Source organism: Telmatherina bonti, assembly GCF_933228915.1.
Source record: "Telmatherina bonti genome assembly, chromosome: 6".
NCBI lineage: Eukaryota > Metazoa > Chordata > Actinopteri > Atheriniformes > Telmatherinidae > Telmatherina > Telmatherina bonti.
This window is the reverse complement of record NC_136624.1, coordinates 19,734,905-19,752,120: the sequence shown is the minus strand read 5'-3', so window position 1 is coordinate 19,752,120 and position 17,216 is coordinate 19,734,905. Positions and strand designations below refer to the sequence as shown.

At 36.9% G+C, this 17,216-nt stretch overlaps 1 protein-coding gene across 1 annotated transcript; it reads right to left on the bottom strand.

Annotated features, from left to right (window-relative positions):
- Positions 1-499: 499 nt before the first annotated feature.
- On the bottom strand, positions 500-12,652 carry agtrap (angiotensin II receptor-associated protein; the record flags this gene model as incomplete). Its single annotated transcript, XM_079242414.1, has 5 exons — positions 500-624; positions 7,983-8,193; positions 11,517-11,625; positions 11,818-11,852; positions 12,626-12,652. The coding sequence occupies 5 exons, from the start codon at positions 12,650-12,652 to the stop codon at positions 500-502; spliced, it is 507 nt and encodes a 168-aa protein (XP_079098540.1).
- Between the last annotated feature and the right edge of the window lie 4,564 nt (positions 12,653-17,216).

The following is a 17,216-nucleotide window of genomic DNA, read 5'->3' as shown; positions in this document are numbered from 1 at the left end:
TCTGAGGTCCAAAATTAACAATAATTTGAGTTTTCTTATCTTTCAGTAAATCAATTGTTGTATTGTATGCTGTAGCAAAAACAAAATATGAAAAATACTATGTTTGTATAGTATAAACTGTATAAAGAAACCACTATTTAGCAAAAACAGAAACAGTAGGAGCCACAATAAAAAAAAAAAAAGAAAAAACCCAACATAATAGCTCCATTCAACACCTTGCAGCCAAAAATAGCAGGTGGTTACAAAATCCACACAACATGAAAGTGGGCTGAAAGATTTTACTCTGATTATACCCAGCAGTTTGTGTGCTAGTATCACAAAACATCATCTCAGAAAAAAAAATCGATTTGGCCACATGTCTGCTTAAAACCTGTAATTATTCTGCATAGAAAAATCCAGAGAAACAGAAAACAGAAAACAACTTAATTGCAAAATAAAAACTGTAACATTTGTCTGCTGTATAAAGTCAGAGGAACCCATTGTTTAACCCTTTCTTCTCTCAGTATGAACGGACTCCTGGTTTGCTGTCTTGGGCTTGACTGAAGGGATTTGCAGGGCTGGAAGACTCATCCTGCTGGTCGATGGACTGATAAGCATCTCTGTTTCTTGATACAGATGGAAAACCTGTAAAAACATATCAGAGGAATTTAACACCAGCTCCCACCATGCAAATGGAATATTTTTAATCACCTCTAATCGTATCCCTTTGAGACTGAGATTTGTGTTGGTCTTCATATTAATGCTGTTTCCACAGGATTTTTTTTAATGGTTTTTCACACTAATTTTCCTCTTAAATACAATCCTCACACTGTTGTACTGATATTTTCTCTCGACTCAAGCTTCTTGCTGCCTCTGGATAAAAAACAGATTAAACTGTTGGAAACTGTCTCTGCCAACATGTAGAGCACAGCCTGTCTCTGATTAACACTAAACCACAGAATTTTATTCAGAATGCTGCTTTGATTGGTGCAGAAATTCCTCTCTTTTCATCACCAGAGATGTTCACTTCCACTTCTGTCTGATTAGCTCTTTGCATTGTGGTTATTTTAAGTGTGGCTACTAGAACAAGAAAAGGTCTGAGAGTTGGCATGAAAGATCTTCAGCAGCCTTTCTCCAAGCAGCCAGACAAGTAACCCAGATTCAAGCATGAACAAGTTTCTAGGAGCTTTTGTACTTGACATAAACATAGACATTTAGGCTACAATAAATTCTGGGAAGGTGAAGAATTTATGCAGTACTCAACAACAGACACAAATGCTTTAATGCAGAGAATACCAATAACATGCTTTTTGAAGTTTAAAACTCTCCACACTCTTGCCTCAACATGACCCAGAGTTCTCCTACAGAAACACAAATGCTTGTATAAATCCCAAACAAGCAAGTCAGTTGCATTCATTGGAAAATGTTTTGGATTGTTTTAAGTACACAAATGTAACCTTGAGAACATTACATACAGTATATATGATCAAATGGTAGCGACATCTTAAGATAAACAAACTAAAGTGCATCCATGAAATTGTCTCATAATTACATCCAATTATGAGTCAACGGTATGTTGACTTTAATTAGGTTGATTTTAGAATCTGCATCATCATGTGGCTCTACTTTAAATACATGAAAAACAGAATGTACAAAAACAAATGAGGTGTCTAGAGACAGAATCTGAATAAAATATTCACCATGGACAAATGCGCTCAGACACATAAACACAAATAATACAAGTCATGAAAACTCATTGTGTTGCCCAAAAGGCACGCAGGAATGACTGAGAAGGTAATGAGTACTGACCCTTAGAAATATGTTAAATGAAAACGGCTACTTTGAACTACATTAAAACCATTGTTTTAAGATATATGCAAAAAACAGAATTTTGCTTTCCATGACAAGAAAGGTAATTATATTCTTCTCATTGCCAAAATTTCCTGAAGCTAGCATACATTTTAGAGTTATTATGGTATTACTGTAAAGTGATTTTATTTATTCTAATAGTTCAGTGAGATCAGGTTAAACAGCACAAAAGATAAAGATGACTTAAAAATGACAAAGAGGGGATCTGAGGGATGGAAGAGAACATTGACACAATAATTTGAAAAGGAAAAGTCAATCTGTCATCTGTGTCCTGCAATCTGATTAGTAATCTTACTTCCTGGGCGGAAAGGGATGGAAGAGGATGATTGGGGAAGAGAAATGGTAAAAAGGAAGAAGCCAGGAATCAATAGCGGCGCCCAAAAAAGGCACTGTCAGCACTGTCCGTAGTGCATCGACTGTCCACAGATGTCTCTAAGTCTGAAAGTTTAAAGATCAGGATTGAAGAGAAGAGAAGAGAAGAGAAGAGAAGAGAAGAGAAGAGAAGAGAAGAGAAGAGAAGAGAAGAGAAAAATGATCAAAACATGACAAAAAATGAGACAACAGAAACAGCTTTCAGAAAGAAGAAGCTTGACAGTGACATGAAACAAAGACCAAAAAAATCCAAGAACACAACAAAAAAATTAATCTAATTTACATTTAGACTTGTGCATAATAAAGAGCATAGCCACAAGTTTATTAGCTGACAACAGTTAGCAATTTTCAGTGCCCTATCACTGCCACAACATTTCACAATGAGTGCAGTGACAGGTTTTTGAAACTGAAAAAAAGACACAACTTTTTATAAATTTTTTTTTACCTTTTTTAAAAGGTACAGTGTATAACTTATTTGGCTTTTCGCTAGCCAAAATCAATGTTTACCCTAATAAATAGGAATTTTATTGAAGTCTAGTCACAATTACATAAAAATGAAAGTGTTCTTGTAGTTTAGAATGAGTAATTTATGAAGATATAGTGGTGGCACATGTGAACCAACAAAAGGCTGCCATGTTGTATTGACATCTTTGAATATGGCAACTGAAAGGGGACAAACTTGTTATTTTGTTACACACTCCATGAGAAACAAAAAAAAGTATTTTTTGTCTTGTCCAGTCATACTTTATTAGAAGCTTCATCTACAATGGGGCGGGGACTACAGAGGGATTTCTGTGCAATCAACCCTTTAATTTTATAGCTAACAAGAAACTTCACCCACAGCAGGGTGGATTGTGCACATGGCTAGCAAAGATGACTGTGGCTCCTTCATCTTGCCATTTCCATTGAAATGGATGTCCTTCCATACTTTTTGCCATGCAAGTCGGAGGAAAAAATAGCCAAGAAAAGAAAAAGAAATAACAAGGGAGAAAATAAAGAGTTTAAACCAATTTAGCATGAACCAAATGGAGACAATTCATGGAGGAAAGGTTCTTTAAAGCTGATGCAGAGTTGCAGCTTTCTTCGGGACAGTTAAATTAATTCAGTCTAACATTGAAGTTTATTTAGGAGTTATGTTGGAGGGGTGGGGGTAGTCAGGCAACTACTTTATCCTCCTTTTTGAGTTGGATGATTTACTGTTACTTGCGATATAAAACGGCAGAGACAACCAACTTGTTAGCTAGCCTGGAGTGGAAAACTCTGTTGTAACAGTTTTCAGTTGCTGTTCCCTGAAGTCATACAAGCAGGCGCTTGTGCCCTTCTTTCAGTTGTATTTTCTGAGTTTTTTTCTTGTGTTCCATAATTTATTTCAGCTGGTTTGTCAAGGGGGGTGGATTTTGATGTCCTTCCTCTGATGACATTAGCTATTAGCAATAGCGTGGTACCAAATGCATAGAGGACATAACTTACTGGCATCAATAATGAAACTGAATTATGTATTTTTCTGTACCCACTCACCTGATGGGACACACAAACATGTGCAAGATATTGACATTTTCATATTTGTGACTCTCTGCTTCAATAGTGGTAATAACATGCTTAAACAGCAGGGTGCAAGAGAACACTACTCAGTGTTTGTATCCAATTTGCACACCGCTAGATGGGTGTTATTCACGCACACTGGGGCTTTCAGCAGTTGAAGTAAGCTAACTTGCTAAAATTAATTTATTAGCTAAAAAAAAGTCAGCCTCAGGCTAACTTCAATATCTAAACCTAATATATTTTTAAACAAAAACCTTTAATCATGCATTTGAAGGCTATAATTAATGGGGAAAACCCGAAGGGTTTTTAGGTCAGGAAATTCAAAGAGGTAAAATAATTTGGTTTACAAGCCCTTTCTGTACTTTTGGACCACTTAGAGTATTATTACATTACAAACTATTCATCATTCACACACGGGATGTTATAGCGCTGCATCTATAGATATGATGTTAACATGAGGATGCAGTTTGTTTGTTTTTTAACCTCTCATACACATTCATAGATGGATGCATTGGAAACAACATGGGGCTCAGTTTCTAGCCCGACATTTCAGCATGATGTAGGAAAGCTGGTGCACAAACATTCTTCTTTCTGACATAGAGCATGAAGACTACCACATGATGAGAAAACCCCTTGCAGACACTAGCTATTTTGCTATAATATGGTTTGGGTGCTATATTGCACAATTTAAAATGCATAAAATGTAGATAAGAACGACATACATCCATTTGCAAGAAACTTGAGCCCCAATAAAATGGTAAACTGACAGGATTAAAATTTGATACCAGCAACACATTGAAGCAACATACAAATAAACAGATGCGAGATGAAGGGTTTAACAAATAGGTTAAGTGGCAAGAGGTTGACAACAGATTTCCACTGGTTATTAAAAAAAAAAAAAAAAAAAAAAAAAACGTCCCAGAAAGGCTGAGTCTTTTCAAGTTAAGAATGGAAAGGTTTACTTCTTTGTAAGACTGACTGATACAAAGCTATTCAATTGAGTCCCACAAGGACCGCAGCCCTGCAGGTTTTCAAGACATCCCTGCAACGACACACCTGACTCAGATTAATGAGTCTTTGTGCAGTGCTTCATTGGCTGTTGGACACATTTGATTTGGGTCAGGTGTGTTGAAACAGGAATACATTGAAAACCTGTAGGGCAGCAGCCCTCGTGGGACCCAGTTGAATAGCCCTGGCTTAACATATAACGATTAACATTCATTCAGGCATGACTTCACATGTTAAAAATGGATGCAAACAGAATCCTGAAATGCTCTTTTCCAGGCTGGCTCACCTTAGATGATTTGTTGTTCTAAGATTAAGCAAAAAAACAAAAACAAAAACAAAAAAAAAAAACTGTCCAAATTGGATAGTCCTTTTAGAAAAGATGGATGGCATGTCTTTCAGGTGGGCAAGATCATCTAGCTTGTTATCAAGTCTTAATTTTAAAGTCAGCATATGATAAAGCACTTACATTCTGACATATTGTATCTCTAACTTGCCCAAATCTGCCAGGATCACAACATAAAAAGAAAAATCTCACTTTTCAGCCTTTTGACATGCAATTATATTAGTTAGTCATTTATCACTTGATGGTACATTAAGAGAAAAGCATGAATATGGACTGGTAGAAATGGTAAACATGTTACATTGTTGTCTTCACCTTGTATTTTACTTTCTTCTTCCTCAACTGGAAACTGTGACCTTGAGTTAGCTTTTGCTGGTGCTTCTTGAGCCTTCTTTTCTGTCCTCTCAATACTCAGCTGGCCATAGCAGCGAGTTACTCATCCTGAGCCAGGATCATAACATTTTCTTCTGGTCAAAAGGGAGTTTCTCTGCTCAAAGTTTATGAGGAAAATCAAGTTTGGAAGCTCATGAGGATGTGATCTATACCAGTGATACGGAACAGATTACAGAAAAAAACGCACAGAACACATTTTCATTGTTAACAAATACTTTAGCTTTTTTGCCAATTGTCATTCATTACTCCTAAACTCAGGTTCAAATTCAATACTTGTCTTGTTTACTGTAGACCTTCATCTCTAACCACTTCTGAGGTACTACCCTTTAAATTCTTGATTTCAAAATTGCAAAATTTCTTTGAAAAACACATTAAGGGTTAAATATATTATACAAGCAAAGCTTTCTTTTCTTCTCCACGTAAAAACAATAGTTACTAACCAGTGAGTGTGAACTTTCAGAGCAAGACCACAGTGATTATTGAGACCTGCAAGCTTTATTTTATAAAGCAATATGCAAGTTAAACCCACAAACAGCCATTTAAATCACCTTGAGTGACAACCAATCAAAACTGGGGGAGTGCTTAATATATGAATCAACAATTCAGTTGTTTGCACTTGATTGCCTAGTTCCCAGAGTGCACAGCAGTGTGATGCCAGCAATGCAATCAGATAGCAATTAAAATGCAAACAGCCTGAAAGTCACATTAGCTCCTTTCATCAGTCTAATGGGTGTTCCTATTGTGAAAAATAAAACCATAAAGAGAGTGGATTCATCAATATTCAATTATCCTCTCCTCACAAGATACAGTTTGTCAGCTGTAGTATTAGCTAATACTGCAATACAGTTTAATTATTTCTTCAAGTGTGCAGGGTAATTTACCATTTTGGCAGGCAACATTTCACTAGGATTAGTGGTATAAGAAATTAAATTCACACCACAAATTTTCCAAGCGATTTTTGTTTTTATGCTTCATTCTTCGTTTTGTAAAACCAAACAGTTCACAGAAAAAGAGACAGTGTTATTCAATAAAAATATTCTCACTATTTAAAAGGATTAATAACACAACTTTAGTGTAAATCCATAAAGATCAAGCTGTTTTTAAAGGTTTGAGAACCCAGCAGGCATCAGAGCACGGTGGGATTTTAAATACAGAAAAACTATTCAATGAGCAAGCTTGAGCTCAGAGGTGTACAATCCAGGTGCCATAAAGTAAAAGTTCTGCCGTGTTTCTGGATCTACCTGTGTATTTAGAACAGGTGTTTTCTACTTGCAGTGGAGCTGAGCTAATTAAATTCAGCTGGTTTATTGACTGGTTAGAACAGCTGCTGGACAGCTGGATCATACTACTGCGCTTGAGCCACAAGACAATGGTCCGACATGGTTGATCAGAGGACAACATCTGAAGTGCACCCTGCATGCACTGATCAGTTCACAAAGAGAAAACTAGAAATTCAACAACACATAATGATAAAATTGCTTCTTCTCTGCTTTATTTCTTTCTTTCATATCTCTCTGTGCTATTTTTGTTTTTTCGAAGCAGATCATTTTTACAGTCTGCATAGCTTTAGCATGTTCCTCCATGCAGTATAATCTGGTCACTAGGATGACTAACAAATAATATGAACAGACTCATGGAAAAAAAAAAAGGTTTCTTTGATTAGCCAAACTGTGGCTCAGATATTTCACTGTATAAAAAACCTTGTGACTGAAACAAATTAGTAAGATGGTGGAATAAGCTGCCAGTGGTTTAATACAGATTCCTCCCAGTTTGTGCTGCATTTCGTAAACACAAGGCAAGGGCTTATTTATGCTCCGCATTAATAGTTAAAACACTATGTCTGCACACGGGCAAAGCAGGATTCTGTCCATCCTCCGTCCATCCTCTGCACAAATTTTGCGCATATTTTGGTGGGGTTTCAGACAGCTTGCAGATGTGTAGACAAACACAGCAAATATAGTGTAGTCCAGAAAACGAATAGGCTGCAATGTGTTTATAGCTCTAAAGCAACCATCATCTACTATGCTACCTCCTTTTTAGATTTTTTTTTTTGTGCATTATGATGATCTCCGCCATCTTCGCCTTGTTTGCCATTGTTTATTGCTACTGAAACAGACAGAACTTGGAAGATCCCTCTGATTTAACATAGATGAACCCAAAGAGTGTCCTGGAACACATTCATCATGCTACAACTGTGCATTTCCCGACAACGATAAAATCTGTTGGAAATTATCGATATATAATTGGTTTCACTAATTTAATTGGTTATTGATGCAAACATATGCATTTTATAAATGCATAGAGTTGGACAATACCATGTTCTCTTGAATAAAATGGGATCAGCAAATTTGGAGTTTGGGAAAGCCAAAGGAATCAGTGTCATGAAGGAAGCATTGAAATCTTATTTAATGATTTATAACATGTACAAAGGTCTGAAAACTTCATTTTTCCTGCATGTCACACATCTGTAAACACTTACCAAAGTTGACGTTGTACTCTCCTCCTCGTTCGCGGTACATTTGGTAGACAAAAAAGCATGAAACAGGTTTGAGCAGCAGGTTGAGGATGGCCATCCCTGCACTGAAGCGAAACACGTCACGTCCCCTTTCTGCTGCAAAGTCACTCAGTGGGTAATAGATCCCGAAATGAATGATGTCTGTCAAAATTGTCACAACCATCCCTACAAGAAACTAGAGACAAAACAGAAAGCAGCATGTTAATGGACACAATGTGAGTTTTTTTTTTTAGTTGTGAAAACTGTGGATTGAGGAAAGGTTTGTGTTTTTTATGTTGTGATGTGCCAACATACACGTCTATAATAATGATTCAGAGAAAGATTCCTTATATTATTTAATATGTGTATAAAAAAAGGCAATTTTAAAGTTTAGAAAAACAATAAGAAAAGAAATTAGGTTAAAACTTTAAACACATGAATGAAAAAAGCTCCACGATGAAAAATGTGAAGGGAGAAAACTAAACAGAGGAACCTAATTATAAACTTTTTCCTCTGTTTTTTTTTTAAGCTGAGACAGACAACATTCATAATTTGAAAAGACAAATATTTCTTTTAAAGATAAAATAACAAGAATATTGTTTAAATATGGAATTAGTTGGTCGTGGTCTGGATTGATCTGATTTCTACTACAATGTTCACCAAATTCTTCCACATCTGACTTTGAGCTATTTCTCCTGTTCAGAACTGCCTATCGCCCCACACTCATGTATATTATGGTTATGTTTACCCAGGATGTACTAAACCCATAATACATTTGTTTTGTAGTCTTCTTCCTTTGGTGTGCTTGAAATGGACTGAGAAGGACCTGCTTCTCTTATCCAAATCAGAATTTATTTCCGCACCCACAATACCCCAAATCATCCATCCATCATTTTCTGCCTCTTATCCAGGGTCAGTGTTGCTTAATTTCTTGCGCTGCATGTTTTAGATGCAAGCAACCCTACTTTAACACACCTGAGGCAGGGGCAGAATTGAGAAACACAGCCATAAATGAAGCAGCCTTTCCGAGCAAATGGCCAAGGATTCAAATCAAAATGGCTGGTGTGAATGTAGCTTCCAGTAAGTTTGACTTTAAAGAGTTAAGTTCATGGTCAAGAATCCAGTTTTATGGGCTCGACACAGTGAAGCGACAAATGACTGGCAAACGATGGGCAAAAATTACAACCACCAGGGTAAAACACCGACCTATGAGAAGAAACAATCAGAGGGGACAGTGTTGCACATCGTGCTCTCAAATTGTTTGTCTCAAAGAAATTTGATTGGTTATGATACTGGAGGGAATTTAGGCCTTTTCAAAGCAATATGTGACAGACGAAGCATCAAGAATGAAGATTTGGGAGATTTTACTCAAATTGACTGAAATCTTGCTGTTAACTCTAAAAAAAGGTCAACCCTGGGTTCATCCTATTTTAAAAACAAAGAAAAATCCTGGTGAATCATTTGACAGCAGACCTCAAGGCAGATCCAGAAAAATTCAGGACCAACTTGATCAGTCAATAAAATCCTCGCTGATTGTAGTCCTATGCAACAGCAGCAAAAGTTGAACATTTTTCAACTTTCTTGTGTCGTGTTGCTAAAAATTTCACATGAACAAATGTTGCCTGTCGCTTGGTTGGTCTAGGGTGGTGGTTTTTCCCTCTTTACACAAAATCCATAGGAAATGAGAAGAAGTAACTGTGATGCTGGATTTGAATGCACTTGAGGTAAAAGACTCCCCTGCAGTTTTGTCCCATCAACTTTCAAAACTTTGAGCTAGGAACAGTCCTTTGCTGTCAGAGCTGTCACTGGGGAAGAAACTGTACAGTGACAGATTTGACCCGAGTTGAATCTCTTTACATGAAACCCTAAATGCTTCCACAAATAGACTTCAACTAAAGCTTTGAAAAATCTACAGACAGGGTTTTATTAAGATTCATATGCATACAAAATATATAGTTCCTTAAACTGAAAGCAGAATCCTGGACAGATTGTCCCCTCCAAAAAGTTTTCATTCTGAAATTTTGAATTTTCTGCAAGATAAATGGGAAATTGCCAACAGTGCTTCCGTTTACTGACCATGGACTGAAAATAGTTTTATTTGACAAAAAGTAGCTAATCATCCTCACTGCTATACATGACAATCACATCACTATACTCAACAAATTCTTTTTTCTGTGCTCATTACTGGCTTACTAACAGCATTAAAAGACACTGAATCATGAGTCACAGCCTTACTGACATCAGGCAGCAGATGACACGAGTAGTTAAAGCGGAAACATGAGTCATGAGGTTGGAGTTATGGTTTGATGATCTGTCAGACTGAGGGGAAAAAAAGACTGACAGATAATACAAAAGCTAAGCTAGAAGTTCTCAGAGTGCACTCCTCTGTCAAGCCACTGTAATTGTTTTGCCAATGATTGTGGACATTGGCTTTTTAGTTAAAAACTCTAATGGCAAAATTATTCTAATCTCCTCATGGACAAGCTCAACCTGGTGGTCATGTGACCATGAACAACTGGCCAATGAAAACAAGCCCCTCATCATACCAGCATTATTGTTGAAGTATGCAACTTTTTCTCAAAGTTTTAAGGCTTTTCCATTGTTTTTTATTTAAAAAAAAAAAAATCCACAAAGCCGTACAGTATACGTCAGTGTTGAGGCTGGAAAAAGATGTGAAGCAAAGCTGGTGGCAGAACTGAGCAAATGCCCTTGTTTCACTCTATTGTCACACTGTGAAGAGCTGCTAGCAAGAAACACTGACACCTTCATAAAAAGCACCAACAGACATTTGTTATTCTAACTGTAACCAGCCATTCCATGGTGTTTTTGGTATCTCTACAAAACAATCACAATTCTTAAGTAATATCATAATAAATGTTTTGCTCACCAGTTATAAGATGATCTGAACAAACTGTCGAATATTTTGAAGATTTTTGAGGCGCACTTTCAGCATTGACACACTGGATAACAAGTTATCACATCGTCCAAAGCTTTTGTTTCTTTTCGGTAGTTTGAAAGAGTGATCTCTTGCTGTCTGTGGAAGAACCATATTAATGGCAGCCAACCAGAAAAGCGGCAAAAGACCCGGATGTGACAAAGTTCAGCAATGTTTCCCAGATGTTTGCATCTGCCATGCAGCTGCAAACAAACCTTTTTTCTTTTGTGATTTCTTTGAAATTAATCAACATCCATCTGTAACTTTTTTGGGTTTTGTTGCCAACAGAGAGACAAACCAACACTGCTGAAAACAACCTCTGCCTTGGTGAAAACGTTTAAGACTGCCTCACACAATTTAAAGATAGGATTGGACTAGTGTTTTAAACTTAAAGTCAAAGCTTCTGAACTCTTGTCTTAATTAAGAGGGAGAGTGTCTTTCTCAAAAAGGATGCTCACAGATTGTCCTAGATTTCACAGATAATTAGGTTAGCTTGGATATGCAGCTCTGCTTCTGTCAGACTCCTTATATGTGTGACATGATGTTAAACCTGCTCCAGGAAAAGAACCAAGGGAAAGACTCACCATGAGAACAGCATCTATCGAGTCCCTCTGTGCTATTGCCCACACTCCAACTGCTAAAACGCTGAAGTTCCCCCATCCAAAGGACACAGGCAGCCATGCCATGCAACCCCTAAAGGAAAACACAAATCACACAAGTCAGATTGTAACCAATTCTTAAAGAGTGGATGATTGATTACACAAAGTAGGGTACGTGCAGGTGAAAGAGTACGCTTGACTCCAGAGTGGGAGTCTGTGCAAGTGTGCCAAAAGATGAGTGAAATTCCTCAGGTTTGTGAAAGAAAATAAAGCTTCTCACACTCACCATACAGTAAGCAGCCAATGTACCACTACTATGGCCTAAGAGAGGAGAAAACAAAACAAGAACTCAGTGATATATAAAAATCTTAGGATTGTAACATGATTCCAGTTTGGTCACAGACAAGCTCCATTAAGTATCTCTTTTTAATTTAATGCATGCTACAAACTGTGTCCAAACAAACAGTGTCATATTTAAACGTTACTATTTCTATTATTATCTATAAAAATGTCCACAGCGTTAAAAGATAATGAAAACCACCTTAAGATGCACAGTTAGCTCAATCTGTGCGAGCTAATAAACATCAAACCAGAAACTACAGGAGGGAATAGGAAACATGTGATTAGCATTATCCAGATGCTCTCACAGACACCGTTGCTACTTTGACATGTTTCAACCCAAAGCAATAAAAAAGATAAAAATACTAGAAAGAAAAATATCAGCAACTTGATCAGCACATCAACAAGTTTTAAAACAATGTGTCAAATGTTTAAAGACTAGCGGCCACTGTAGACAAAACATATTAAGATAGTAATAAACCAAATAATCTAAGTATAGTCAGCATATATATACTAAAATATATACATATATATTTATTAAATGTTCTGATGATATTTACTAGCCTTATTTAAGCATAATGCTCACGCACTGTGATCTGTTTCTAAATCAGAGGAAGGAAGGAAGGAAGGAAGGTGCAACAGAGCGGAGCGACCAGTCAGAATTAAGGAACTAACATGTATTTCAATGTCAGCTTTGTCTTATACCATCCTATAAACACCATAAACACAACATGAAGAGTAAGCTGCACCCCTACCTTTAAGTTTATGGCAGGGATTTCCATAATAGCTTGTTTGGTGGTTTGGTGAAAGCAGCTCCTCCTCAGTGTTTCAACTTGTTGAAAGGCCACATAAAAAAAATGCCGCAGTTGTTCCTCTTACACAAACTTCTGTGCACAACCCCTGCAAACACAAGCCATGTGACAGCAGCCTGACTACTTCCCATGTGACTCCCTCCCTCTCCTCTCCTCTCCTCTCCTCTCCTCACTGCTTGCACTACAAACCTCAGGGGTCTCTGCACCAGTCACAGCTTGACTTGCTGTCCCTCTCAGAGGTTTACCATGTAGGGTCAGGAATGTAGCACTTCTCTTTGAAAAATGTCTGCCCTGTTTCTCAGCTAAGTTGGAAAACGGAACATGTAAGAGTAATTAGATAATTAGATCATTTGGTTTAGTGCTATTTTTGCCACCTGAAAAACAAAACACAACATGCACCACAAGCCAGCATCTGTTGCAAATGGAAAAGATGTTACTGATGTTTGATATTGGTGGGTTTAAAAAATAAGTGCATGTATTGTTAGATATATGTTGCTCTAAAAGATATGATCTTTTTTTTTTTTTTTTAACATTTATTTGAGCTCAGACATTACCCTCAAATAATTTATCAAAGGGCATCTCAGTTATTTTGCTTAATTTGTCTCTTGCCTTCATGTTTACTCACCGTATTTCATGAGAAGACCTGGAATCCAGTGCAAGGGTGCACAGTGGTTCACTCTGCAAATACTAGTAGTTTAACATGCTTCAGATAAAAAAGCAACTGGGTTGAATGAAATGGTTGCATCTTGTTTTGAAAACACATGATCATATGCAACTTTTGAGGTTTTAATTTTCTATATAACCAAAATCATGAAACATTTGTTGTGTCAGTATTCTGTTGGTGATGCTTCCTTCTCCAGCTGATTGTTGGACATGGTGAACCTTTAACCCTAGACATAAATCATGTGGATGAGAACAGCAGCCAAACCTTTAAGATGGTAATGTAACATGCAGTCTTGTTGATTTTTTTTCTTCTTTTTTCCTGCAGTCTGTTTCAGTCCTTGGCGTTTGTCCGATTTTCCTTTAGAAGGAGATGACCCATTGTACGCCTCAAGCATGGCAGATGGCCACTTCACTATTCACAGTGTGACCCTGAGCCCCAGATCACATCTGACCTCCGTGAAAGCTCATGACTCAAGATTTTCCTTTGACTGCAGCCTTCATGCTACCTACTAAATTCAACTATCTTAAAATGCCTTGCTGGACATGAAACAAATAAGAACATTTTTTTTATGCTTTTCATGTTACCCATGAAATGATTTATTTATGTTGTTTTGTCTACTTGAAGAAGTTCTTCACTCTGTTGTGCCCATTTGCACTTGTGCAAAAGTTGGCTAAAGATAGCAGTGGTATGGTAATTAATTACTTCAAGAAAGCCTCGAGAAAAGCAGAAGTGTTGTTGTAGTCGCAGCCTTGCCAGGATGTGGCTGTGCGTAATCTATCATTTTGCTGGCTGTTGTCCAGGTTTCATCAGGCGGCTTCAACAGAGCTCCCTGTCAGGGGTAAATATTAAAAATGTATCACTACTGCTTTTATTCTGTGGCTATAAATGTGAATGCTACAATCTCAGTTTGACTGTGCTGCTGCTGGTGGTGCTGCTTAGGAGAGAAAAATAAATCCTAGTTTCTCCATCTAATCAAATATTGATACAGATTGATTTTCGAAAGCTTGTGGGTTCCGGTCAGACACGCTGAATGTTATTGCTTGCACCTTCTGTAATGCGCTGTAGCCTTGTGTTGAAGGTTTTGACAGTTCAGGGTAGTTAAAAGATCATTATGTGGCATGGAGATAGACGGGAGTTGCGTTATTATTGCTTTAAACATATTTATTTTAAGTCTTTGAGCCAAATGCTTATTTTTAGGCCTTTGTTCAAAATTTGCATACACACAGTGTGATACCTCAGCAACCACAAGGTCTATTTGAATGCTTTTGGTTCTGTAGTGAAGGGCATTCTTTTGATAAATAAAGTTTCTTGGAGTAACACCACAGCATACAATCTGTTGGAAATTATTCAAATTGGAGCAAAGCCAGCAAAAACAACAGCAATATAGCGAAAACATATAACATACTTAATTGTAAATCTTGATTTCTTTTGCATTCATCTCTAGCATTAGTGTTTCTGAGTTATTGTGTGGAAGTCTTTTAACACACAAAGCAACATGAAACCATTATATACAAAAGACAGCATTCAGAATAGAACCCAATGTGGGTCCTTGGGAACACACAAACACATGATATTTGAAAGCAAATGCGCTAAAATTAGGGTCAAACAGAAAACAGCTCTTATTATGTTCAAAGCAAGAAATAATTTATTTCCAGGGAACATTCAAAAGATGTTTAAAGGCAGGAAAGAGGGGGTTTTAATCTAATAGATCAACTAAACTTTAATATAACATTGGCTTCATGACACACAGAAGAATATGTGTTTGTTGGGTTGAATCAGAATCAGAATAACTTTATTCATCCCGAGGGGCAATTAAAATTCATAGAATGAATTGAGTGAGGAGTTAAAGAAAAACACAAAGAATCTGACAAAGCAACGTGAGTAAGAAATGTGTTGGAAATACTTGGTGGAAAACTTGTTGTTCCCATGGTAAACATAGAAAGGCAACCCCTGGGTGTCCATAACGTGTGTTCATGTAATATCCAAAGAAGTGAGTGAGAGTCAGAATTTTGAATAAAAATGTACTAAATTCATGTCATATTTGATCATTATGTGGTGTTAAAAAGGCAAAACATTTGTTTTCTTTTACTTGACCCCAGAAGTGACGTTTGCCAGCAGGCACACCAGGCAAAGTCTCTGGGCCCAGAAGCAGTATATGGGGGTATATAAGGAGTAGACCTGCATTTGTAGGCGGATGGATTATGTTTCTTTGGTCTGAATCAGAATTTGTTAAGCGCATTCACATTTCCCCAAACAAAGCGGACTTTCTGAGCAAATGGACTCAGATTCGAATCAAAAAGGCTGATGTGAATGTGCAACATACAACGAAAACAGAAGTAAAAGTAAAAGAAAATCATACATTACATTAATAAATAAAATCCGTGTCATATTGGTTTGAAAGTTGATGAATAAAAGTGTGTTTTGAGACATGTTCTTAAAGTTGACAGTGAAGGGGTTTAAGATTTCTTAATGGAAGACAAGATCGCTATTACATCCTTTATTCCATTTTCAGAGATTTTATGAAAAATTATAAAAAAAACCCAAAAAACCTGTACATAACTTTTTGAGTTATGTTGCTAATGGAAAGGGAGACAGAACAGCACCGTTTAATATAAACCTGCAGCTTATCAGAGATATTAATAATTTATTATAGATGTGTTTTGCACTGACAGTGTAAAAAAAAAAGTTTAAAACTTCATATTGGCTGAAATGTGGCCGATCTAACAGTTTGTGTGAATGAAAGAATATCGGGAAGCTTGAACTCAAGGTCGGTGCTGATAACAGACAGCATCAAAGGAAGCTGGCATGCAATATGGTATCTAAACAAACCATTATGTGACTCCAAATTCAGATTCGTCATTGGTTTCCTCTTCACCATGTGCCTAACAGTATTACAGTCACAGCTGAAAATATGTGATTATTGATGTTATGGTAGACACCATAACGTTTGACAGTCGTAAAAGATGTGCACATATATGCAAAGTAGTAATATAAATATATATAATTATTTGCAATAAAATAGTTAATATCATTATTTAGAATTAAACGTTAAGAGTGGAAGTCTTTGGTGAGAGTATGGACAGGTTTACACCACGCAGAGTTTATATTTGTAAGTTTTTAATCAAGAAAAACAGAAAAGGCAGAAAAAAACACAATGAACAGACAAACTGAATACAGAAAATAAATAAAACATATATTAATCAGGACATTTAAGATAAAAGGCCAACAGACATCATACCACTGTTAAGCACGTGTGAAAATAGCATCAAACAAAAAATGTTCTTGTTATTTAAAAGAAACTCATATTTACAGTTCAGATCAGCAGATGGATTAATATAGGTTTTAGAAATCATTTTTATCAGTTGGAGAAGCAGCTCAGCACAGAGGCTGTAAACTTCATGTAACAGAGAACTCACATAATCCACATGACAGTCTATGAAAGCCAAGCTTACCAGCTTTGAAGCAGTAAAAACCCTTATCTGAGACTCCAAATGAATGAATGAAACTCAAAAAAATTATCTTAACACTAACTTGGATCAGTGAATGGAAACAGTGTAAAAATAAAAGAGATTTTGAGGTAGGGCAGGGAGATAAAACAAGTGGGATTGCACTGCGATTAAAGTTACATCTACTTGGCAATAAACATGAGACATTTTCAGTTGGAGCCAGCTGTGTGTCCCTCAGGACACTCCACTAATTGGCAGTAATGTACCTCTATGATAGTTGTGATGTGCCAAGAAGACAAAAAGATAGATAAAAGGACAAAAACAGTGGCAGTGGCCTACCAGAGAACTGAAAAAAGGCAACTGAGCAACAAAAATAGTAGCCAAAAAGGGAGACACTGTGTGGGTGAGACTGGACTTGTGTTAT